The sequence below is a fragment of the Lepidochelys kempii genome, chromosome 6 (genome assembly GCF_965140285.1).
Source record: "Lepidochelys kempii isolate rLepKem1 chromosome 6, rLepKem1.hap1, whole genome shotgun sequence".
In the NCBI taxonomy this organism is placed as follows: domain Eukaryota; kingdom Metazoa; phylum Chordata; order Testudines; family Cheloniidae; genus Lepidochelys; species Lepidochelys kempii.
Window position 1 is genome coordinate 60,001,195 of NC_136385.1, and position 25,446 is coordinate 60,026,640.

A 25,446-nucleotide genomic window follows, 5' to 3' on the forward strand; every position below is an offset into this window, starting at 1 on the left:
TGCCATTAAGATCCCAGTGGCTCCTGGATAGCCAGGCAGCAGCTGTGGCTAAGAGCACTCTTTCTTGGGCATACTCTGTATAAAGAGTGCACAGATCTTTTGCCCGTGGCATCCTGAGGTGATACTGCTGCAGTGCGCTGCACATGGGCTGCCCCTTGGGAGCATGTGGGACCTGGCGTTGGTGCGGAATGCAGCTTTTATTAAGCTGTGCCTCAGAGAGGGTGTGCTGCACAGGTGGTAGGGGATCTCTGCTGGTCAGAATTAGTTTCCAGGTAGAGTTGGAGGTGTTGCTCTTGACGTATAAGGGTTAGATTTTCAAAGGTATGGAGGGGCATAGTGGGATTTTCAAAAGCACCTAAGGAAGTTAGATGCCTACCCTGCTTAGGTGCTTTTGAAAATCCCACTAGGAGCCTCTCCACTTCTTTAGGCTCCTAAATACCCTTGAAAATCTGGCTCTAAGTGGTTTGGGACCTCTTTAGCAGTGAGCTACCTCTCTTCATGGGTCCTGTGGCTGCTGAGATCTGCAGAGGTGCTTGAGCTTATGGACACCTGGCTAAAAGAGGGGACAGCTGTCAGGGGGGTTCTGAGAGTGCCCCTCAGTTCTGGAACTGACCTTCACTTCTCCCTTGGTCTGACAGAGCCAAAGTTGCTTGACCTTCAAGCTGAAGGGCTCATGTGTTTTCTCTGGCCTTAGTGGAGGGGGTGGGTTTTCTGGTGTTGCTGGTGACAGATAAAACGGTAAGGCAAGACTTGGGAATTTCCCCCTTTGTTTGTATGTTAGAACTAAAAATTTTATCAGCTCCCTAGCACCAGCAGGCTAGGCGCTCTATAAATGTTGTGTTAACCCTCTTCTTGCTGCTGGAATCTAGTGATGTGCCAGCTGTGCGATAATGAGTTTAACTTCTGCAAGGAGTTTTAAGTTGCCATATTCAGTGCTGCATGTCCTGTTGACTTGCACAGATTCTCTCTCTCAAGTGCAGGTGAATGCTGGGAAAGAGGACGCAGATTGGAAATGTTTGGTAAAAGGGATGCTGACTACAGTGAGGAGACAGGTGAAATAAAAATGGTTGCTCTGAAACCTGTGGATGTGTAACATGTAAATCCCTCACCAGCCTTAAACATTCTGGGGAATACTGAGGAGACCTGAAAAAGGTTCAAACTGCCATTTGAACTGTCTGTGAGCCACAGAGGCTAATAAAATGGAGGATGAGTGCAAAATTGCATGGGTTGAGCAGTAGCAGAAACATGGGATGTTTACGAAGTCTTCCATATTAAAGAAGAAAGCTTTGAAGAAGTAATATACAGGTGTGAGAATCGTTGTGTCTTTAGAAAAAAATGTTCCATATGAAAAATGATTTTTCTGGACAAGGAGCCACAAAGAAGGGGAAATGTTAAGAATTCATCCCAGACTTAAAATTAAAAAGCCAATTTTGTGAATTTAGATTATCAGGACTCCTGCATTACGGACTGAAGGGTTTTGGGCTCCAACAGTAAAGAGGTACGTGAAAGGAACAGAAGGACATAGACCTGATACTTGGAAAGGCAGGGATCAAGACTTTCTAAAGTACCCAAAGTTTTTGGGTGGCCAACCTGGGACACCTTAACGAGGCCTGTTTTACAGAGGATAGGTGTCTTCTGAAAATCAGGTCACTTCAAGGTGTTTCAAATTGGGAACCCAAAAATGCAGGGCACTTTAGAGAATCTTGACACTAATGCAGTTCTTGGCTATTGTGCATCTGCCATGCAGGGAAATAACTAGAAATGTAAAGACAGGCCAGCAAGGCTCAGTGCACTTGGTAGGTAGGTAGACAGGTAGGAAGGAAGGAAAAGCTTTCAAAAATAAAAGGGTAAGAGGAAACCAAACAAGGAAGGATGTAAGCAATGTAGCAGCTGAAGTTAGCATAGAGAGGATATCCAGTATTGAGAAAATATCCAGGATATTAAAAGGGGTGCAGATAGTGACACCTGTGAGTAAAAAGAAAAGGAGTACTTGTGGCACCTTAGAGACTAACCAATTTATTTGAGCATAAGCTTTTATTTGAGCATACAGCACATCCGATGAAGTGAGCTGTAGCTTACGAAAGCTTATGCTCAAATAAATTGGTTAGTCTCTAAGGTGCCACAAGTACTCCTTTTCTTTTTGCGAATACAGATTAACACGGCTGCTACTCTGAAACCTGTGAGTAAGGGTGCCCAACATTTGCCATTATAAGACCCTATTTGCAGTCGGTTATAACTTTGCTAAACTTTAACCATCTGGGCTAAAATTTGTCATGTTGGATATCAGTCTCAGGTTGAAATTTTCCAAAAAATGTCAGCAAAGACAGTTCACTGGTTTCTTGGAACAAGATTAGGGAAAAATACATTGTTTTGCCCATTTATAAAAAAATTCTTACAACCATTTTGTTGAGGAGATCTAGTGCCTCTATACTTTGATCCAGAGACCTGAAATTTGGCATCAGGAATGTGGCTTTTGTTGTCCCCATGAAGATCCACCCAAATTTGGCCAAGTCGTAAGCCTCTGGAAATCAGTTAGCACAAACTCAACAGAGACATGCTAGAGTTTGGCAGCTAAATTCTCTGGAGATTCTGTGCATCCTGAGAATGATCCAGCCCCTCAGTGCTCATATGTGCCAACTGTCTTATGCATGTTCCAGCCCAGGACTACAGGGGCTGAGCAGCACTTTCTCTGCAGCCAGGGGCCATGGTGTCTCAGGACTTGAGAAGTGAGAGCAGAGAGACACTTTTCTGTGCTCTCAGTGCTTCCTTCACTGGTACCAAGGCAGCATGGATGATGATGAGGAAAGAGCCTGATGTGAATGCAGAAGAATGAGATGCTGGAGGTGGGGAGGGGGGCAGGAGTATAAACTGGGACGTAGAGCAAAGAGAGGGTCCAAGGGAGAGACTAGGGACAAGGGGCCGAGATGGGGTGGAGGCATTGGGACACTGACTTGGGATCCTATGCACTGAAGGAGGCAGGGGACCTGTGGAAATAAATAGTATATGATCATGTAATTAAAGTCTGTGTCATAAGACATATGCACCAGGGGGCCAAATTAAGGTTGCACTGACAATTCCTAACTTCTGAGTGCTGTGCTTGACTTTGCAGCCATAACATTTTCTCAGTGTAGTGTTTTGTATGTCATGTAATGTATACACACATGTAAAATCTGTAATAACCACTTTGCAAAAACGTGCAGGTTAAAAGTGGAGTTTGAGGATTCCTCTAGGGCAGTGTTTTTCAACCAACAGCCCAATCAGCACAGAGCTGCGGCCCATGTGACATCCTCAGGGCCATACAGATAGTACTGGATGCTGCCCACAATGGTAAATAGGTGGAGAATGAGAATGAGTTATTCATAAATACAACTAAGAAAGGAACCTTGCACACGGAAGAATGGCTACTAAAAATATGCACAAATGGCCTACTTGGAATGTACAAAATCACCCCAGGAGCATAAGTGAAAGCAATGATAGAAATGGCAATAGAGAGGTTTAAAGGAAGTGTACAGCTTGAAAAGTCAAAGGTGACATAGAGCTGTCAGCTCCAGTTCCAGTCCTGGGGGAGTTCAGAGGCAAGGCAGTAAAACAAGAGTTTGTAGTAGCTCGTTGACGAAAGCAACCAGGCGTTTATTTCTGCACATGAGATGCTTAGCTTGACCAAGGGTGTATACCATAGGGAATCAGAATAACAGATATTAATCTTGAACCATATGTGAAAGCACTAGCTGCATCAAATGAAGATGTGATCCCAGATGTGATCCTGGTGACATAGATAGTTACAGGCGGTCAGGAGTCTGTTTTACATGCCAGCAGATGAGTTCCTACAGAAACCAGAGGAAAAGTTGCAAAACATGACAGATGGCATCATTCATAGAACAGGAGAATCAACAGTCAGGATTCACTCCTTAGTAACTGTTGAGTGAAAGGGGAGGCAGACTCAGAACTTGGTGCTGACCCAAGGAGCTGAACAAGAACATCACAAGGGGAGGTTACATTTGCCACAAGGAGAAAAACATTTGCTGAGATGGCAGGAGCCAAATTCTTTAGCAAATTGGATGCATCAGCAGGGTTTTGGCAGATACTCTGGACATAAAGCTTTGAGATTTACACTTTCAATGCACCATTTGGCTGCCTTGTGAGGTTGCCTTTCAGAATATATTTGGCACCAGGAAGTATTTCTCTGCACAGTGTCCCAAATGCAGGAATGTCTCTCAGGAGAAAAAATGTACATTTATGCTATCATAATTTGGGGCAGCTCCGTAACTGAACTTCAGGGACAACTGCAGAAGTGATTGGAAACCACAAGAAGAAACAACGAACAGGGTCGAAGTGTCCATTTTGAGTTACTGAAATCACCTACTGAGCAGAGAAGTGGACCACAAAAAGTGACAGATTCTCAAGATTCAAGCACTAGTGAATATGCAGAGACCCAAAGATAAAGGCATTCTGAGTCTGCAAGGCATCTTCACTTAGAACTGTAAGTTTGTACCCACCTATGCAGCTCAAACAACTCACCTAAGATAATGCCGTCACATAGATATAGAATGGATCTGGATGTTGGAGTATGACAGAGTTAAAGGATTTGTAATATGTACTGACTTCAGCACTAGTGCTGTAATGCTTCAACACACAGAGTTCAAACACTCAACAGATGTTTTAAAAGGAGCCATGGGACAGAATGTCTGCCTGTCACATATGCTGCAAGAGCTGTGACAGTGTCAGAGAATTTGCAAATCAAAAGATGCTAGCCCTTGTGTATGGCTGTACAAAGTCTCATGTCTTTCTATGGCTGTACCTTTCAAACCTGAAATGGACCATAAAGCAATGACTGTGATACATAAAAGAAGGTGGAGAAGCACAGTCAAGAATACAGCAATTACTGGCATTGTCAAATAGCGGCATATGCACTATCAAGACCACATGCTTCACTTGCTGACCCATGAGGTGACCTGGAACAAGCCATGACAGTCCATGTGAACCTGATGATAAAAGCCTCATGTGGTATCACTAAGAATATGGGATGAATTAGAAAGAGGAAAACAGACTAAGAATGAAATACTATGAGGAGTAATACAAGCTATAGGTAATGGATGGAGAAATCCACACCTCTCTCACCCCCCCATTCCCAATATACAGGTGAACCTGCAGAGAAAGGTACAGATATAGCCATTTCCACAAGTCATTCCCCCAGTGGTGGGAGGGAAAAGTTGGAAAAAATAGAGGAAGTACTCCTGGGAATGACTAAACCAAGAAGAACGGGAGAAGTCATATTCTGTCCATAGAGAACAGTGACGTTGACAAAATGGTGAGTGTGTGTGAAACCTGATGGAAGTACAGAGATGTACAACAGAGAGAACAGAGGACACAGTCTGAATTAGATTTGTTTGTTCTGGAAAAAAACATGATGACCTTATTGTAGACTATTTTAGCAACTTTCCCAAAGCTCGACACTTAAATGTATCACAACTTCAATGCAATCCGGCTCAGGTCCATTAAATCAATATTTGTGTAGCAGGGAATTCCATAAAATGACATGGTCTGAAGTAGTGGACAGGGGACCACACCTCAAGAATAAGGAATTCGTGTTGAAATTCAGAAGTTTCTGCAAAGATAGGGATGGATTAGCAGATTGTAGAGTATAGTGAAGGACTCTCTCAGAAAAGCAATTGATGCAAGAGCAGAGCCATCTTTAGCTCTGCTCAGCTACAGAGCAGCACCTCTGCAATGTGAAAAACTACCAGCAAAACTTCTGTATAATAGACATGGCCTATTACGAGACACAAGGCATAACCAAAGGATGGCAAATAACTGATTTTCAGCAAAGAGGTCAGACAACTTAAAACCGATAGAAAATTATTAAAGAGGAGGAAGACCCTTACCATAGTTCTTTTGTTTTAAAATACTCAAAGACTATGTTTGAATTTTAAAAGATAGTGGCCACTAAAGCTGCAGTGATTAAAGGAATGTCATCTCATTCATATTTCATGATCAACAGAAAGTGAAAGCATTTTGCTCAGATGTCTTCTAAAGTACCTCAGAATGTGGCTGAGAGAGCAAACGAGCAGCCAGCAGAGTGAGAGCAGATACCCTGGCTGTACAGTAACCAGCATGGATCAATCCTGTTCTGGACTGCAGGAAAAAGACTGAACAAGCCACTGAAGACATGGAAGGACATTTTGCTTAATGGTACTTCTGGAAGACTCTTGAAATTGTCATAAAGATTGTCTGAGACCTGTTGATAGCATAACAATATGTAAAAAAGTTGATAATCCCTCTAGTTGTTAGAATTTGTTCAAGCAGGAAATTTAGCACAAAACTGTAAAGGACAGGCCTGCTACAAAGGGTTAAGCTTCAGCAAGGAGTATTATAATTGCCATCCCTCCTGCAGAATACTGTCCAGAGTCACATCGCCTGTTGACTCATGCACAGAGATGGGGAACCAGTTGCAGAGGCTGAGGCAGGAAATATAGCCAGGCTAGAGTACAGTAACAGAAATTCCATTTACTGCATATGGGTTTTGACTTGTTTGTTAAATAAATATATTGCCCTAAACCTGCCTCAGTCATCGCTGAATACCAGGTCCCTCTGTCTCGGAGACGGGCATCTCTGGGTCTAAGTGGTGGCCCAGCGTTTGAAAAATTTTGGGCAAACTATGCATCCGATGAAGTGAGCTGTAGCTCATGAAAGCTTATGCTCAAATAAATTGGTTAGTGTCTAAGGTGCCACAAGTACTCCTTTTCTTTTTGCTTCAACTAAGGTTGCCAATCCTCCCGGTTTTGCCAGGAGTCTCCCGGAATCAGGCTCTATCTCTCGGAGACTACTGAAGCCAATCTGGGAGATTTTATGTGCTAAAAATCCAGTGGTGCAGCGGAGCTAAGGCAGCCTACCTGCATCACTCTGCACCACTCCCAGAAGCAGATTGCATGTCCCTGCAGCCCCTGGAGGGGGGAGGGGCGGTGGGTCTCCGCGGCACTGCCCACACCCCGAGCACCACCTCCACAGCTCCCATTGGCTGGGAATTGAGGCCAATGGGAGCTGCAGGGGTGGTGTCTGCAGGCAGGGGCAGCGCTTGGAGACCCCCTGCACCCCTGCCTAGGAGCTGCTGTCAGAGCGATGTGCCAGTCGCTTTCAGGAGCTGCCCAAGGTAAGTGCCACCTGGACGGAGCCTGCATCCTTCACACTTTCCCACACCCCAACCCCCTGCCCCAGCCAGGGTGGGGGAAAGCGAGCGACAGAGGGAGGGGTGTTGGAGTGAGCAGGGACGGGGCCTCAAAGAAGGGGTGGGACAGGAGCGGGGCCTCGGGGAAGGGGTGGGGCAAGGATGTTTGGGTTTGTGCAATGAGACAGTTGGCAACCCTAGCTTCAAGGTGGCCACTAATTTTGGGTGCCTCGGTGTTCAGGTGTGGAGCTTGAGCCACACGGGTCTGATTTTCAGAAGTGCTGAGCAGCTACAGCTGCCCTTGACTTCAGCTGCAGTTGAAAATGTTGCCCTTTTGTTTCTATCATAATGCCTTCGAGAAGCAAAGCTCTACTCCCCTGTGTCCCACCATTCTTCTCCTTATGATAACGTAGTTCTTAGAAATGCCCTGCAGGTGGCAGCGGAGGCCAGGAGCAACAGGTCTAAGGGGATCCTGGAGTATCTCAGCAGGCCCAGGATAGGGCTGGTTAGTACTGCCAGCATTCACAGCGCCACTGTGCTGGTACAGCAGATGCTGGGGTGGTGAGTACAGCGTGCAGTTGCCTTTCTCAGGCTGCTGGGGATTACACAGGGGGAGGGATCAGGGGCAAAGCCTGGCTTAATATATTAGAAGGAAATTACAGCTCTGCCATTTTGGAGCTGCTCAGCATTTCCTGCATAAATCCCATTTTATATAAAAATAAGCTGGAAAAATTGGCTCAGCTGCAGGCTTTGTCCCTGTTTTTTCCACTATACCCCAGCCCCTTCCAACTTGCAGGGCCACAGGTCACAGCTACCATCCTTATGGCCTGGAAGAAGCAAGCAGCAGCCCAGGACTGGGGGATGTGGACACCTACTCACAAGGTTGCAGCGTAGGGGCGTTTACTGTTTTACAGACCAGTTAGCTATGGGACCTGTCTTTGTGCAGCACCCAACTAATTTACACTACTCCACTTCACTTGCAAGAACCCCTCTCTCTGAGGTTGCAAGCAGCAGCATCGCCTGTCTGTCTCCCCTGCTGCCTTAGGCCCCAAGCCAGTAGTGATCACGATGACTGCACAGAGTCCCACGGACATCAGCGGGGCACCACACAGGTGCATCTGCCTGTGTGGATCCAGTTGCAGAATTGGGGCCTTAGTCTTGATGGACACTGGCTCTCTCATATGTGCTTGCTCACACACCCATATGCTCTTGGTTGGACTCAGTGTTCTCATGATCCATGCTGCTCCTCACCAGTTCAGAGGCGAATCCCTCTCTACATGGGAGTGAGGTAGTGGAAAGGCCAAGCCTAGAGTACAGTTCAAGGATCAGTGATGCTCTCCTGTTTGCAGTGTTATGGGGAGGAATCTTGAATGGCTGGGGGAGCAGAGTCCTCCCAGTGACTCCTGGTATAGTTTGTGCCAATGCTGTACTTGGCCTTGTAGATTAGGTCTGAAACTTTGCATGTAGGCTGGTTTTCAGTGGGAGGCCAGAGTGATGTGCTGTCTGCAGGTGCTCACATACTCCCGGCCAGGACCTGATTACAGGAGACTGAGTTTCTCTGGTAACAGCTACGAGTACCAACAGCACAGACACTGGGGCCAAAGGCTCATTTTAGGTGTGTGTGATGGCAGCAGCTACTGCTGCCAGAATTTTATGGGCGGCAGTATTTGGATCCTGGCAGAGACATGAAAGGCAAAAGGGATTGATATATGAAGAAAGATGGAGTTGATGTTCATGGGGAGATGGAAGCAGATCAAAATATCCACTGCCACCATCATGCCTCCTTGTATCCCAGGCAGCTGCTCTGAGGATGTCAGGTCTGCCTACAGCCTTGGAGTCCTGCTGGATTCATGGCTGGCACTCTTTGTGTAAAATGCTCTCTCCTACTTCTGCCTGTTCGGGAGACTTCAGCCCATCCTGCTGGCCACAGGGACCCACCAATGTCTGACCTCAAGGCTTGATTATTGCAACACACACTACAGGAATTAAACCATTTATCTTAAGCAGCTCCACTTGGTTCAAAATGCAGCCACCTGCTTACCCAGCAGCACAGGCCACTGAGAACTCATCATTTCAGTGCCCTAACCCTACATAGAATCATAGAATATTAGGATTGGAAGAGACCTCAGGAGGTCATCTAGACCAATCCCCTACACTGACGCCCCATTGGATGGTGAGTTCAGTTCAAGGTTTCAATCCAGTTCAGACTAGCCCTCACCTCCTGAGATCATGCTTGTACGTGGCAGCTATGGTCCTCTGGAGAGTGGAATTGTCTATCCCAAGGGTGAGACCTGCAGTTGCAGGGGTCAGAGCTCTTTCTGCAGCTGTGGGACTTGCTCCTGGAAGGGATCAGAAGAACCATGAGTCTTGGTGCCTTCTGAGCAGAGCGAACTTGGCATCTGCTAAAATAAAGGATGATTAAAAAGAGAATCCAACCAACTGGGACAGAGAAACCAAGACAGACTGTATTTATAGTTCTGGGGTGTTCTAAGGCACTCTGATGTCCTGATGATTGGCACCAATGTTGATACCAAGACAGAAAACAAGAACAAGCTCAATCTGTCCAATCTGACTATATAGCAACCAGGAGAGCGGGAAGCTGATAGTTTACACGTGCTTTGAAGGGTGTTAGCATCCAGGAAGGAGAGTGTCACAGGGTGACTGGCCCCAGCAAATGAAGTACAGGTGCTCCCATGGCCAGTTAAGATGGTGGGGCATCACCTGGGGGCTATAATGGACTGGGGGATACCCAGTGATGAAGGGAGATCTAGCAAAAGAGAGACCTGGCAGGGGGTGGAATCCCAGTGAGTCAGAGCAGACTGGCTAAGTCAAGAAGGGCAGGGGAGAGCAATCAGGGGACTGGAGGAGTCCTGGAAAGAAGCAGGTGTTTCCTGGGAGAAGGCTGAAGTCAGGAGAGCAGCGAGAGGGGTGTGCTAGCTGGCATCCCCAAGCCAGAGCCAGAAGGCTGACGGCAGAGGAGCGGCAGAGGAACTTAGCTGTTGGCATCTCCTGGGCCAGAGAGCTGGACCCAGAGGAACCATGGGAAGGCCGGGGGAATGAGGGATGCTCCCAGCAGAGAGGCTGGGGGGTTTCATGCTGGGAAGCGGGGGGGTTGCACTCCAGTTGGAAGGGCTGGAGTGGCTGTCCTGGTACGAGGACAGGAGAGGACTGCCCTGGAGAGCTGGGGTGTGGTAAGGGATATTGGGACTGTGCTGGAGACCCATGGTTTGGGGAAGGAGGTGAGGACTGCTTGTTGCTGGGGGAGATGTGCACTGTGGCTGTGGGACTTCTGTTATGGTTTCTGTACATGGGACTTCCGTACTAAATGAACCTCACAGGGGCAATGTTTATACTTGGGAAGACTGGGCAGCTTCATTTCTGGGGACTCAGAAGGAGGGAAACTGAGGCAGGTGAACTTATTGTGCTGTGGCCTACAGCATGAGGGTGCTCAGGGCAGGGCTGCCCTTCTGACAGAGAGGAACTATTTCTATGTCAATGTATGCACAATAGATGTAGGTATCTACCCTGGGCCAAGCTACTCGTACTAATATTTAAAGTCCAATTCTTATCATGTACAACCCCATCGGTTTCAGCAAAGAGACAATGGAAAAATTCTACCACCTACAGTCCAAGAGCTGGAAACAAGCTCTGCTGCATCCCGTGCAGATTTGGGCTCTTTAACAGGATAAGTAAAGGTATAGCTGGCAGAATGGGGTGAAATGGAGAAGGGAAACTCTCAGGAGATACGCCCTGGCAGTGAAATGCATGAGTCTGTGGAACAATCTCCCAGGGGAAGGGCTGGCAGTGCGATCACCTGGGACTTTTAAAGCTAGACTGGGACAGTCTTGGAGAATTGACTGTAGGAACTAGTCGTGCCTGGGCCCTGGGAGGAGGAGCTGCTGCTGGACTAACAGGATCTTTCTGCTGCCTGTGGTTCTGTGGAGTGACTGAGGGACTGCATTTCAAACTGTGTTTCTGGTGTAACCTAATGTGTTTCTCATGGTATCAGCCAGTGCAATCTTAGTGCCCCTGTGTCCCTCCCTCCCTGCCGATGGCACTTACAATGTCGCCGCTTGTTATGAACCAGAGAATAGCCATGTTGCTGCAATTGTAGCTGCAGTGTCTGGGCAGGGAGCTGAAGCTGTTGTGTTAATAAAGAAGCTGTGTCGGTGCCCCGTGCCTGCGGTGCGGGAACATGGAAACCTTTGCTTTTAGCTGCTCCTGGAGACTTGAATATTTTTTCCTGTCCCCTTGAAAATAAAAGGCAGCTCAGCACAGCCTTGCTGCTGCAGCAGCCCAGCTCTGGCTCCCTCCCTCCTTCCCTCAGGGGCTGATGTGATGCGATGCGACTGCCCGACCTTCCCTCCCAGTCTCATGATTCTGTCTCTTAATCCTCCCAGAGCCATGTGAGCCTGCAGACCAATAGCTGCCTGGGGGTGGGCAGCGGGGAGGCGAGCCGGCTCCAGGCAGAGATGCTTCAGCTGGACCTGATCGATGCTGCCGGGGAGACCTCTGCCGAAGAGGAAACCGCCCCAGAGCCGCTCAAGAAGGAGCCCCCGCCAGTAACCATGGACACCTACAGACCCAAGCGGCCCACAACTCTCAACCTCTTCCCACAGGTGCCTCGGACCCAGGTAAGTCTGGATTGGAGCATGTCCAGGGGACGAAGGGCCTAGAACCTAGGGTGGCGATGGGTGCATTTGAAATCCCCCTCTCTCTTTCCCTGTCCCCTGGGTTCCTAGGGAGGATTCCCAACCTCCCGATGGCCCCAGATGCCAGTTATCTCCTTGGGGCCTCAAGCGAGCTCAGCAGTGGCAGTAGCAATTGGGGAGGTGAGAGCTGCTGGGTGGTATTGGGCCAAGCTCCAGCCTATGTAACTCAGCCTCTGGTGCAGGGTGAGGAGGGGGTTAATCCCTTTTCCAGAGGCTTTTGTTTGGGATGACACAGCTCAGCTGGTGAATGGAAGAGGCTGAAACCATGAGAGTGATGTGGAGGCAGAAAGTGGGTGTGGTGGGGGGGCGTTGAAATCTTCTCCCTTGCTTTTGGGTTGGAGCGTTGAATGGCAGGGGAGTCACATGTCCCTCTCCTCTGAGATCACTTGTTAACACCCAGATAATTAGGTGAGGCTTGGAGGGATATGGTGTCCCCTGCGATATTCCCATTGAGCAATCCAAGAAGGCAGCACCAGGATGCTGGCCTGGCAGAGATGCTGAGCCAGGGCCTTCTGCCCTGAGTACTGCGGGGTTGTCCAGGGTCACTTTCTCCTACTAACCCCTAGAAATCATTGTCTGGAGGGTGGGAGGCAGTGATGGGTCTGGGTGAGTCACCACAGGACAGTGACAGAGGCCTGGTGGGGCACTGGTCAGGCAGGGAGTGGAGGGGCAGGAGCAAAGAGTCAGCCTCCAGGGGGGATGAGGAGTCTGAGAGGAGGTAGATAGGGCATAGCCATGGCAGGTCAGTCTGGTGGTGGAGAAGCGATTGTGGGGTTTGGGGGCTGGATTTCAGGTGGAGCAGCTTTGGGAGGCCACAGGGGAGAGCTTCAGTAAATGAGTCATGAAGTGACAAATTTATGAATGAGCCATTGAGCAGAGTGTGCTGGGCCAGAGGTGGGAGAGGAAGTCATCCAGGAGGACATGCAGGGAAAAGCAGTGTGATGGGTACTGGAAAGCTTTGGGCTATAGCAAGGGGCTGGATGGTTCAGCTGGAGGCTGTAGTCAGTCTATCTCACCCGTCTGCTCTCAGAGGAAAAGGCAGGTCAGCCTGGTCAGGATGCGGATGGGAGAGCTCCTAAGTCTGAACATGCAGGGGCTGCTGCAGGTAGTGCGGGTGACTTGGTAGGGGATGCTTGCTGACCCCCATGTCCCAGCACAGTCAGTGCTAGAGGGTACGGTGCTGGTGCTGTCTTCTGAGTAAGATAGGAGCCCAATGTCCTGACTGGTGGTGCTTCGGGTGATTCCATTCTGTTGCCCTAAATTCCCCCTGCAGTTTCAGCTAGACAGAAGATGCTTCTTCACTTTCTCTCCTAAGCAACTGTGCAGCGTTGCTGTTCTATCTGCAAGGGTGCTGCATTTCAGTGTTGTGTGCAGTGGCAGGAATCCCTTCGCTCGGCTGTCTCCTGCAGAGTTTGCAAAGCAGTGCATGGTGCGATACATACAAAAGGCTATTTTTATCATTCTCTGTTATTGAGAGGTGGCTTCTCTTGTCAAGTAAGAGGATTTTCATCCTGGTGACGTTCAGCTGAGGAGAAAGAAATGAGAGGCAGGTGTTTCTGTGTATGACAGATGGGAAGGAGTTGGTGGGTATGGCGTTGGATTGCATCAACCTAAAACTGGCAGCTGATTTAAAATTTCCAGTTGAGACACTGAGAAGAGGGGAACATGGGAGAGGAGAATGGGGCCAAGGATAGAGCCCCCCAGCCATAGGGTGGGACAGTTAGGAGCTATCAATGATGGCAGAGGCTGACATGAGATGGCATGGATCTCAGGAAGGTGGGAAACTTTTGCAGGGCAGGTGATGCCAGTGTGGGCAGAAGTGCTGGAAATTGGGGGGAGGAGGGGCTATGCAGGAGGGAGGGAGGCTTGGAGGAAGTAGGAAGAGGAGGTTTGGCAGCCAGAGAATTACAGCAGCTGCCTGCCATTCTGGAGTGAGAGCAAGTAACAAACCCTTGGCAGAGAGGAAGGGGAGCCAAGATAGAGATGGAGCAAGCAGAGGGCATCAGAGAGGGAGCGAGGAGATGAAGTCTGGTCTTAGCAGATCAGAGGAGAGGGCTAGGTCTCTGGAGGGGAATGCCCTGCTGTCCTGTTAGCTTAGGGCTGGAGGTTCTGTTCTGTCCTCTGAATCAGGAAGTTTGATCCAGGAAGCAAGTCCCTGGCGAAATTCCAGGGCAAAGGCTTTGGGGAGAGACACAGTGGGGATGTCTGAGGGGGGTGTCTGTCTGATTTTCTGTGCTTTGGGGAGAACAGACAGGTGCGGAGGAGGGTCAGAACCAGAGGGGTGGGAGAGTATGGGGAAAGACGGGTTGGGTGCAGAAGCTGAGTGGGTTGGTGGGAATGTGCAGTGGGAGAAGATGGTGCATGGGGGTGGAAGGGAGAGTGGGAGGAGGATGGATAGGACTGGGGGTTAGGATGGGTGTGTGCAGTGGGGCAGGGGTTGGCTGGGTTGGGGAGTGTCCATGTGGCTGAAATGCTCTATCGAGCTGGCTGACCTCACTGGCTGCTGAATCCTTTATGATGCTGTTTCTCTTCATTGTGCTGCAAAGAGTCACCAGGGCTGAGTCATCTCCCCCAGAATATGGGTTGAAACTTGCCCCAGTTATGTTCCTGTTCCCCCTCTTCATTGGTACCTATAGGCAGCTGCGCCTGGTGCCCCCATTGAGGCTGTGGAGACTGTACTGTCGGGGAGCCTTTGTCCAGGAAGGATCTTCACACCTAGCTGGGGGTTGGGGTCTGCCTCCTGGGCTTTTCACTGAGGGAAGACTAACTGGAGCCATCTGGGGCTGGATCTCTGGGGGCTGGAAACCGCTTCTCATTTTGGTCTTGTGCAGGAGCAATGCTGGTCTCAGACCTGCCTGGCCAGCATGCCCCCCACCCCCCTTGGGACAGAACTAGGGGAGAGGGGGGTCTCCAGGCCAGTCACGTTTTCAAGCAGGCTCCTTTCCAAGCAGCTCTTGCTGTCTTTTAAATCAACTGCTCGTGGTCCTGTGCACGTGGAGCTGCCAGATGGACAAACAAGTGCAGAGCCCGAGGTGCCTGGCAGTGACAGCTGGGGCCTGCTGTAATCCTTTCAGGCCCTGAGTCCGCAGAACAGGCTTGGGAGAGTAGGAATCTGAGCATCACATCCTGGTTCATGCTGCTGGTGCAGGGCAGCCTGGATAGGCACTGACATGGTGGGGCATTGCTGGCTTCTTGTGATGGCAAAAGGAAAATACATGTAGAGAGAGCACCCTAGTGAAGAGGGGGTGAAATGTTGGTGCCAGACAGGAGGGCTGCTGGATGGAAGAGAGAAACAGCTGAATCGCAGGGGAGCCTCTTTTTTGTGGAGCGTCTGCCTCTAACGCCAGGATAATACTTCTTCCCAGCTTCTGCTGTTATGTAGAGTAGAGCAAGTGGAAGAGTCCTCCAAACAGAGTGGAGCGAGAGTTACTGTTGGAAGGAGAGATTTCTTCTTCACTTTCACTTCCTCCTCCTTGGATTTGCCATGATAACCTCTTCGTAAGGAGGCAGCAGCCAGCCTTTGCCCTGAAAATACTATAGTATCAGATTAGCGACTCTAGTCGATGCTTCAGGTCTTCCCCTGGAGTTGGATGGGGCTGCGGGCTGCATGTATCACTCAGAGCTGGATTGGTAGCTTGATTGGGTCAGGAATCCAAACACAAGTTCTGAATAGTTCTAGTCTGGAAAGGGGTCATTCTACATTGCAGTCACAGAGTGTGATTGCAGCTCATGTAGACACACCCAAGCTAGCTTTTATCTTACTAACTTGGATACTGGAGCAGTGAAGCCATGGTAGCACAGGCTTCAGCATAGGCTGCCTACCCGAATAATTGTCCAGGTGTCTTGTTTAGCCTATGCTGAAGCCCGTGGTGCCACAGCTTCACTGGTCTAGGACCCAAGCTAGCTAGATTGGTCTACTGCAATCGCAGGGTGTGACTGCCGGTTCGGTATAGACATACCCTCTGCACCAATGGCCCTTTCCTTCCCCACAGCCCTGCTCCCCTGCACATGTATGTGTATTAGAGTCAGAATTGCTCACTTCAGTGACTAACACACATTCTTACTGCTCTTTCCTCTTGTTAGCCCTGCAGAACGTACCTGGCTCCGAGAGGGTGGGAGAGTCGATCCCCTATGCATCAGCAGCATTTTTGTTCTGTTCTGGTGGCAGAACCTGTATTATGAGTTGCTGTGTATGACATGGAGAGAGCCCCGCTTGCCTCCCAGATCCCAAGAGGAGTGTGTGGCATAGGCAGTTAGGAAGAAAGCCGTTCTTTGCAGTCTCGGCCCATGTGATCTGGAGTCGCTATCATGGAATCCAATTATGTCATTTATTTAGAGTCACTTTTGGGAGCTGAACTGCCTCTGGAGCCATTCCAGATAAGGGGTTGCTATTGTAAAAGCACATGGCTTCACTGTTAGTGGTGAGTGGCTGCAGGTCCCAGTGAGAGAGTTACACTGGGGAGCCAGAAGGCCTGCAGGCAAATAGCACTGTTCACAACCTCCTCAGCCTCTGTCCATCCTTCAAGCGGCACGAGGCTGTCCTCTCTCTTCATTTCCTCCTTGTCATAGGTTTGATGGGTATGGCCAGCAGCACTCCTCCTGCAGCCTGGTACCCTCCCCTCCCCCTGCTTTATCCTGGCACACTCACCTCCGGTCTTCTCTCCTTTTTTTGAGAAGGCTCTTACTGTGACTCACATTGCAAACAGGAGCTGAAACTGGGCCCCTTGGTGCAGCGTCTCTACCTCTGGGCCTGAAGTGGATCCTGCTGATGGTGAGGCTGGGCAAATTCAGCCTCTGGCAGCCTCTGCTTTTCCCTATGTCCCCAACGATCTTCCCCCAAGCGAGTCTCTCAGAGTTGCTCTTGGTCCCTGTTGACTTGCCTATGGCTCTCCTTTGCAGTGCTGCCCCTCCCTGGGACACCACCCACTCTGTCTAGTCTGCGGTGCTGTAGGCATGGACTTGGTCCTGTCTGAAAAGAGTTTGTCTATCTTAGATCCCCATTACCATAGGATCTGAGCACCTCACACTCCTTAGTGTGTTTACCCTCACCATGCCCAAGGGTGATGGGAAAGCACTCTTCTCCCCCACTGTACTGGTACTAGAGAGATGTGACTTCCCCAGTGCTGCACAGGAAGCCTGTGGAGGAGTCAGGCATTGAACACAGCTCTCCCAAGTTCTAGGCTAGTGCCCTAACCACTAGTCCATCCTTTGGGACTGTTGGACACTTGGATGAGGAACTAGGAGGAAGGGGCACTGACTGGCTTCTCTGAAGGCATGTCAGGTGGTGACAGCAGCAAGATGAGCGGGGTAGGGGCCGGAGGTTGGGAACTACATTTAATCCCTTTCCTTATAGCATCTGGCAATAGTTTCCTTTGTATCCCATTTGGGGCTGATGGCTCTCAACTCGTGCCCAGTTCTGCTGCTTCCAGACCCTTCCCCACACAGTCAAGCTCCCTCTTCCATTTGGGTAGGAAAAGGGGGTTGTGTTTCCTGTTTAAAATCGGTGTTCCTCCCCTGCTCCCACTGTAGAGACTACAGCCAGGATCTGCTCAGAGCCCTCCTTTAGCACCCCCACCATTAGGGCAGGGAGGAGGCAAAGCCTCATGTATTCTTCCAAAGGCAGGGGCTAAGACCATCCGCTGGCTTCAGTTGCAGGCATCCCCCACAAACTCAGTTGCACTCACCACCTTATGGCCCCAGGAACCAGCCTGCTGCTGCTGTCTGGGCAACTGTCCTACCACTTTTCAAGCTGCTACTTCCCTCTCCATGGGAATCCACCCAGGTAGATGCTCCAGCTCACTAGAGCACATGAGGGCATTCCCATTTACACTGCTCTGTTCTGCGGTGTGGGATGGACTCCCAGAGCACCTTGTTTGTTAGTGTCGTGGAGTGGCTGGCATCACCCTAACTACCACCCAGCCCAGGTGCCCATACTTTTCCCCCTCCATGGCCTGCTGTCCCCTCCTTCTCTCTGTGGCTAAATACTGGGCACATCTGGGTGTGTGCTGGACCCCAATGAGCTGACATAAGCTCTGGTGTATGACAGAGTGCAGGGCCCCTCAGATCTCTCTTTGGTGCTGCCCAACGGTGCTCAGTGATGGGGGTGCTTCTGACTCCATTTCCCATCATTCTGGGGGAGGATGCTCTGGGGAAGCCTTGCTGCAGGGCTGAGCTCAGATGCAGATACCCTGAGATCTGAGGCACTCCAAGGGTCAGGGGAGGGAGGGAAATCAATCTGCTGGCTGCTGGGACCAAACACCTGCTTGATCAGACTCTGTGGGGGCATGAGAGTATCTGGTCATCCCCCATTCATAGAATCATAGAATATCAGGGTTGGAAGGGACCCCAGAAGGTCATCTAGTCCAACCCCCTGCTCAAGCCCTTTGTGGCTCTCTCTCCATTTTCGCGATAGTAACCTCAATGCATCCTATCCCTGGGCCACGGTGCAAGCTGCCTGCATTCTCCATGCTGGGTTTGCTGCATCCGATGCCCACCACGAGGGGCCCTGCACATTCTTATAGTCCCCTGGCCAGCTCATGCACTGACGGAGAGGGGGCTGGGCGCTGCTACCTCCTCTGCAGCCAGGGCTGCCCCTCTGGGTACAGTGTGCAGGAGCCCTGGCAGAGGTGGTCACTATGGCAGCTTGGCTGGCTGCGATCCCATTCTGACAAGTGACTGGGAGCTGCAATGAGGCAAATGGGGACACTTAGTTCTTTGCACTGGCATGAGCAGGGCCTTTGGGGGCTATGTTGGCAGCCTGCACCAGCCCTTCTGGTGCGGGGGGTCTCCCCCTTCCTGGGCAGAGGGAGGGAACTGGCAGTCTCTCTATACAGCATGTGCCTTCTCAGAGGCTGCCCTTGGCTCTCTGCACTTGGAAAGGGGAACGAGGTGACTATTAGGCAGCTCAGACTTTCAGAGCTAGAAATTCCCTAGCAGATCTGAATCCCTCTCTTTGGGGAAGGCATAGGAGTGTTAGGAGGATCTGCAAACCCTGCTGACAGCAGAGAAAATCCAAACGGCCCCAGAGACATGACACATACACTGGGAACAGCTAAGTGAGACTCAGCCTGGGGCAATATACATCCTGCAGCTGGGGAAAAATAACCCAAAACCTTGATCCTCAATGGGAGGAGAACCCAGAGAGCAGATTACTTCCCCCTAGGCTGAGAGAGACTCTGCAGGGATGGGGGGTTGGGAGGGAGGGAGGGAGCAAACAGGACAGGAATTTACAGTGAGACGGTTGCAAAACATCAGTGATATTTTGGGGGCTGGGTATGCAAAATCCTCAGTCCCAGACTGGGGACTTCGGAGAGATCTCACCTCAGATCCCGCACTCAGTGCTGGGGCCCTCAGTCCCAGAGAGCTCACATCCTGGGACTGGAGGGGTCAATTTATGAGGAGAGATTAATAAGGCTCTGTTTAGGCTGGCTTGATGATCACTAAACGTGAAGGGGGAAGGTGATGTTTGCAGGTGTCTGAAGGATGTAAACCCCAAGGAGGGGAAGGAATCTTTAGGGCAGTATACTGAGGTATAACTAGAGGGGTGGGATGAGACTAATAGGGGATATTTTGATTTAACCTCAGGAGATGTCTTGGTCTGAGACGTGGATGAGTCTACAGAGGACGGGGTGGGGGACACAATGCTAGATTGGGACAGAGCCCTAGAGAATGTGATGGAGGGATTAGATGGGCCATGGATCTGCCCTACCACAGAAGGGAGAGGGATACCAGACTGGATGGTCCATCTCCCTGTGGTGGACCCTATTCGTTGGGAATATGTCCACACCGCAGCTGGGAGCGAGCCTCCTAACTGGGCAGACAGACTCATGGGTGCTAAAAATAGCAGTGTGGACACACGTTACCGACAGAGGCGTGGGCTAGCCACCCAAACTTGGACCTAGGTTATAGGGTGGCTTGAGCTCTGGTGGCTAGCCCGAGCTTCTGTCGGTGCTGCAGCACGCACACTGCTGTTTTTAGCATGCTAGCTCAGGCCCTGCTAGTGTGCTTCTGTCTGCCCAGGTCGCCAGGCTTGCTCCTACCTGCAGTGTAGACCTACCCCAGTGCCCACCCCTCAGAATTTGTCAGCTAATCCCTGGAAGCAGCTGGTGGGGGTTGTGGGATCTTGCTGCACTCATGGTTTCTCTAACTTTGCCAGGAACATTCAGGAGTAGCACCTGCAGGATGCTTGATGCCCTGTACCAGCTTGATTCTCTGAATGGCATCTCACTGAGGCCATGTCTGAACTGGGAAAATGCATCAAGTCCCCCTTAGGATTAACTATGACCAGCTAACGTTTTTTAAACACACCTGCCTTATCCACAGTAAGGGCAAAATTGGGTTGAACATCACATTAGTTCAGACATCATAGTTATGGTGTTTTCTAAAAAGATGCAGTTTCCCAGTGCAGACAAGGCCAGAAAGAGCAGGTCCTGGGGCAGGAACCGAACAGAGTGATCTTTGTGGCCCTCATGCCCAGGGTGGCATAGGCAGTGGGACAGCTATGTTGCCCATGGGGGAAATGTTGGTCCTGGTGATAACACGTCTTTTTTCTCTTTCCTGGCATTGCTGTGTTGGGAGCAGAGCATATGTACACAGTGCTGGCTGTGCCCTGCAGCAGTGTGGGACACAGCAGAGGCCCAGGAGCAGAGGAACAACCAGTGTGTGTCCATGCTGCCTGCCATGCTCACAAGTATTTCTCTTGGTGCTCTGTGCCCAATGACACTGAAGGGCCTGTACTTCCTGTGCCACATACCCAGTGTCTAGAGCGTCTCACGCCAAGCATTGCCAGATGCATGACCTGGGCCCTGGTGCTCCCCAGCCAGGGAGTTAATGTGTCTCTCATTGGTGGTTCTAGTGTGCTAGAATTCATTAGCTCCTCTGGTAACATGGACAGTGAAGATCAGAAAGTGAATGTTGGGGGGGAAGAGCATGCAGGTGGGAGGCCATGCGCACAATGTGTAGATGACAAATCCTAGGTAGGTGCAAGGTTTGCTCAGGATTTTCCTGCCAAAGGAAAACAAAATCTGTGTGGGTCCTTGGAGCAGTGCCCTGAGTGCCACTCTAGGGTTGGGGTACAAAAATCCAGATCAGGTTCTTTCTCATCATTTGTGGCTCATTCCCTCCTGTGCCTTGGGTTAGCTCCCAAGCTACTGCCCAGGCTTTCCCAGCAGCAGCTGCAGATCTGGGATTAGCTTGTGGATCCCCCAATGCACATGGACAATATGTTGGCTGATGTGGAGGGAGGCTGGGGCAGTGGAGTGGTGGGCTGGGGGAGGGACAGGGCATCTTTGTGCTTTGCACTGTTTACTGTTCCAGCTACAAGGCAGCTTTGTTCTTCTCCGCAGGACACTCTGAATAACAACTCTCTAGGGAAAAAACACAGTTGGCAGGAGCGGGTGTCCCGGTCGTCATCCCCCCTGAAAACTGGTGAGTCCCAGGCTCTCAGCAGGAGGCTGCTTCTCTCACTCTTTCCCCTTCTGTCTCCTGGCAGTTCCTCCAGTGCCTGGATCTCAGAGGAGCAACCACAGTGCTGCATCCTCCCAGTGCCCCTTCCCTCTGGCCTGTGTCCAGTGAGGTGGGTGCTGTGCTTATCCACAGGCTGATGGAGGCACATTCAGTCAGCTGGGAGTTGATTCCCCTCTGCCTGCCCCCTTTTACTGCGTACCTGTCCCCAGCTGGTAAGATCCTTCCTTTCCTGTTGTCCTGGGAGCTGGTAGCATTCCAACTTGGACCAAAAGTGAGAGATGGGTTGTCTTCAGATGTTTTTGTAGCAACCCTGGAGCATGAATAGCTTTTCTGGGGGTAGCATTCAGGAGGCAGAGCCCAGGATAAGCTCCTGTTCCTACTGTAGCCTATGGATATGCAGGAGGATAATCTGAATATTGTCCAGCTGGCATGGGATATAGGCTCAGCAGGGAACTCTTCTTGGGCCCATAACCTGAGTCCCAGCCCCTGGATAGGGTGGGAGGCCTGGCAGCAGCTGTCATTGCTGATGTTTTGGGTGTGTCCTCACTGTGTATCCCAGCACAGAGTGCTCCTAGGCTGCTTGTGCTCTGGATTTGATGGGTGGATGTTGCTCTCTTTTTCTCTTTCTCTCTTGCCCACCCCTCAGGTGAGCAGACCCCTCCCCATGACCACGTTTGCCTAAGTGATGAGGTCAATCACCAAAATAGCACAACCTCCACCAAAGATCGGGGCACGTCCACGGAGAGCCCGTGCCGGCGCACGGCCGCCACACAGATTGCCCCTGCCTGCGTTGTCTCCTCCCGGGTGCCTGAGAAGCACCAGGCTGCCAGCCGGCTCCCACCCCACAACCCCAGTGTGGTGGTGGTGACAAGGGGGCCGGAAGCCCACCGGGACCGCATCCGCTACCAGACGGACGTGAGGCTAGAAGCCACCGAGGAGATCTACCTGACACCTGTGCAGAAGAACTCGGACCCACTGGAGCCTGAGAAGCCCTTCCTGTCGCAGTCCAGCGAGAACCGCATGTCCATCAGTTCTGACATTGACACCTCCAGCTACCCCCCACTGATGGGGAAGCCCAATCCCTCCATCAGCGAGGAGGACGAGGTGCTGGACTACATGTCCTCGCCCGAGAAGATGAGCCTGCCCAGGACCTCGTGCAGCAGCAGCAGCAACGGTGGCTACCGGCATGGGCACAGCCTCCAGAGGGCGTCCGTGAGCTCAGACACCAGTGCCCTCTCTTACGACTCAGTCAAGTACACGCTGGTGGTAGATGAGAACGTGCAGCTGGAACTCGTCAGCCTGAAGCAGTGCTACTCGGGCTACAGCGACGAGAGTGACTCAGCAACCGTCTATGACAACTGCGTCTCCTCACCCTACGAGTCGGCCATCGGCGAGGAGTATGAGGAGGATGCGCTGAAGCGGGATTCAGTCTGCCTATCTGAGGACTCCACCCCCGAGGCTGACATCCACTTCTCCAAGAAGTTCCTCAACGTCTTCATGAGTGGCCGGTCGCGTTCCTCTAGTGAGTCCTGGGCTGAGTGGGGAAGGAGTGGTACGAGATGGGGCTCAACGTAGATTGGGCTCCTCCAGTGAGTGCTGAGCCTGAGGGTGGGGGTGGCAGAGGGCTTTGTAACTGTATTGTAAAGTGATCCTGGTTCCCCCCGACTTCTCCCCCCAGCCTGTGGTAATGGACTTTTAGTGTCCAGTCAGTACATCTGACTGGATACTGCCAGGTCTGCTTTTTGACTGGACTTCCCAGTCGAAAACTGAACACTTGGCAACCCTACCCATGACTCACAAATTGCAGCAACCTCTAGTCACTCAGTCCAAGACTCCTTTTGTCTTAGGTGGGGGCTTGTAATTAACTTATTCTTAGTTATGTTAATAAAAGGGTGGGTTCACAGTCATCAGGAGGCCTGTTGTGATTTGCCCACCCAGTCATTAGTGCCTCGCTGTTTAACAGTACAAGGCAGCAGAAGGAAACCCGTGGTTTTTTGGGGGAGACCTGTAATTTGGGAATTCCTCTGTCAAATGGCCTCAAATGTGGTTCACTAACGCTACCCTGCACCCTGATGAGGCACACCAAATTTCAAAGCAATGTGAGTAACCATTCAGATTTTAGAGCACTTACAAGAGTGGAGTTTTAAAGCCTATAAAATGGTGGGACTGGAAACAATCTAGCTGTTTTTCTACATTGACGCCCGCATAGTGTAAAAAATGTACATTGTCTTGAATACCGTTCTCAGTTTGGATCCCCCAGGGCACCATGCAGTACCTTGGAGTGAAATTCGACAGACTCCCATTTTGATCCCTAGATGTGTGCAAAAAAAAAAAAAAAAAATTAAAAAGCTACCTGCACAGTATATCCTGCTTCAAATAGGATATGCAGCCATGTCTCTCTCCGTGCCCCCCAGAAATACCCCTTTGGTTTCTATCAGGTCCTCCTGCCTATGTCCTCAGCTGGTGAACCATCTGTGGTTTGCTGGCTGAGAATAGTGTACTAGGGAAAGGGTGGAGCTTGTGTAAGCCCCCACTGGCCACCAGTAATGTCCCCCTAGCTTGAATTTCCCCCCCTTGGCTGTGCTGCTTATATTATCCCTCCCCCAGAAATACACCCTGTCTACCCTAATGCCCTGTTCATATCCTCTGCCTTTCTGGAGTTCACTGGACATAAGTGCCGTTCTGATGAACCACAGCTGGTTTGTCAAACAGGGACTTGGAAGCAGGAAGCCTCTACTGGTTCTCCAGCTCTCGGGGACATTAATGGAGACCAGGGTCATTTCTGAGGGGTAGGGCTGGGGTGAAGAATGAGATGACTCCCACCTAATTTCTGGCCTTTGAGATGCCTGAGGAAATTGCCCACCTTTACCACACTACAGTTCTGCTGTCCAGTTCACTGGCTGGGACTCTGAGTCTGAGTCCAACTGGGACCAAGCCCACTTTATGGAGGCCAAACTCTGGTCACTTAATTCTCCTGTGACCTATTCTCCTCTTGCGAGTTCTGTGCGGGCGACCTGGGCAGAGTCCGCCTGCCAGCCAGCAGTTCCTGCGTGACCGGTTCCATAGCGCTCCCCACCTACCCCATGCAGAAGCTACAAAGGGTTTCCCTTCTCCACTTGACAGTTGCTCTATGGCACCTATGCAAAAGCAGCTCGTGAGCCTCAGTCCTTTTGTACACAAAGCCACCAGCTCATCTGTCTCTGATTTGGCCTCCTTGAGCAGCCCGAGATGGAATGGGCCCAGGAGAATTGAACTCCCAGTATTGCCCAGAGGGGTCGCTGCAGGGCTGGGGTGTGCTGTGAGGAAGTTGGCTTTGCTTCCTGGGCTGTGCCTGTTTCTAGAGGCCTTTGGGAGCAAGTGCCTTTCCCCAGTGTCACATTGAAGGGCTTTCTGGAGCTTTGTGCAAGGCTGAGTTCTCTGGTCCTCAGCTGGGCGTGAGGAGAGATGCAGTTCTACCAGACAGCCTGCTCCCGCAGCTGGCATTGACATGCCAGTCCTGAACGCAACACACACACACACACGATACCACATAAGGAAACCCTGAAGTACATGCCAGGGCACAGCTGCTCCAAGAGTGGGTCCTGAGAACAGTCTCCCTCATTCATCCCCCTAGAGACTGTAACGTTCCCCTTTGCAAACACAGGTGCAGAATCGTTTGGGCTGTTCTCCTGTACGATCAATGGGGAGGAGCAGGAACAGACTCACCGCGCTGTCTTTAGGTGAGTGTAGACACACCCTACACACCCCCGTCCAGTCAGCCTTTCTTCCCAGAATGCTTGTTCTGCCTCTAGCCCAGAAGATGGGGGAAGGGGGGACTTCCTCACAACAGCTGCTGCTCTGTGCCTGGCTGTACTGAGCCCAGTCCAAACCTCTGCTTCCCTCTCACCAGCACGCTTCTGGGGGGAGGGGGAGCACTAGTGGCCGAACTCTTGTAATTGGCCTGGTATGGTTAGTGTGTGTTTAAATCGCTTTGTTGTTTTTATTGTGTTTTCTCTGTAATGCTTTTAGTGTAAGAATAAATGGGCTTGCTTAGAAGGAGCTGTGTGGTAACTTGTAGCTGCTGGCGATGCACTGCTCACAGCCCTCGGGGAGAGACAGCGACGCACA

The 25,446-nt window shown here is 50.8% G+C and overlaps 1 protein-coding gene across 2 annotated transcripts in view; it reads left to right on the plus strand.

Moving 5' to 3' along the window:
- Nucleotides 1-25,446, plus strand: part of MAPK8IP1 (mitogen-activated protein kinase 8 interacting protein 1) — a 48,070-nt gene that overhangs the window by 15,214 nt on the left and 7,410 nt on the right. For both annotated transcript variants that reach the window (XM_073348139.1, XM_073348140.2), the window contains 4 exons: nt 11,563-11,796; nt 21,219-21,300; nt 21,986-22,861; nt 24,983-25,058. In XM_073348139.1, the coding sequence (XP_073204240.1) occupies nt 11,563-11,796; nt 21,219-21,300; nt 21,986-22,861; nt 24,983-25,058 (1,268 nt within the window). The remainder of the gene's footprint in view (nt 1-11,562; nt 11,797-21,218; nt 21,301-21,985; nt 22,862-24,982; nt 25,059-25,446) is intronic.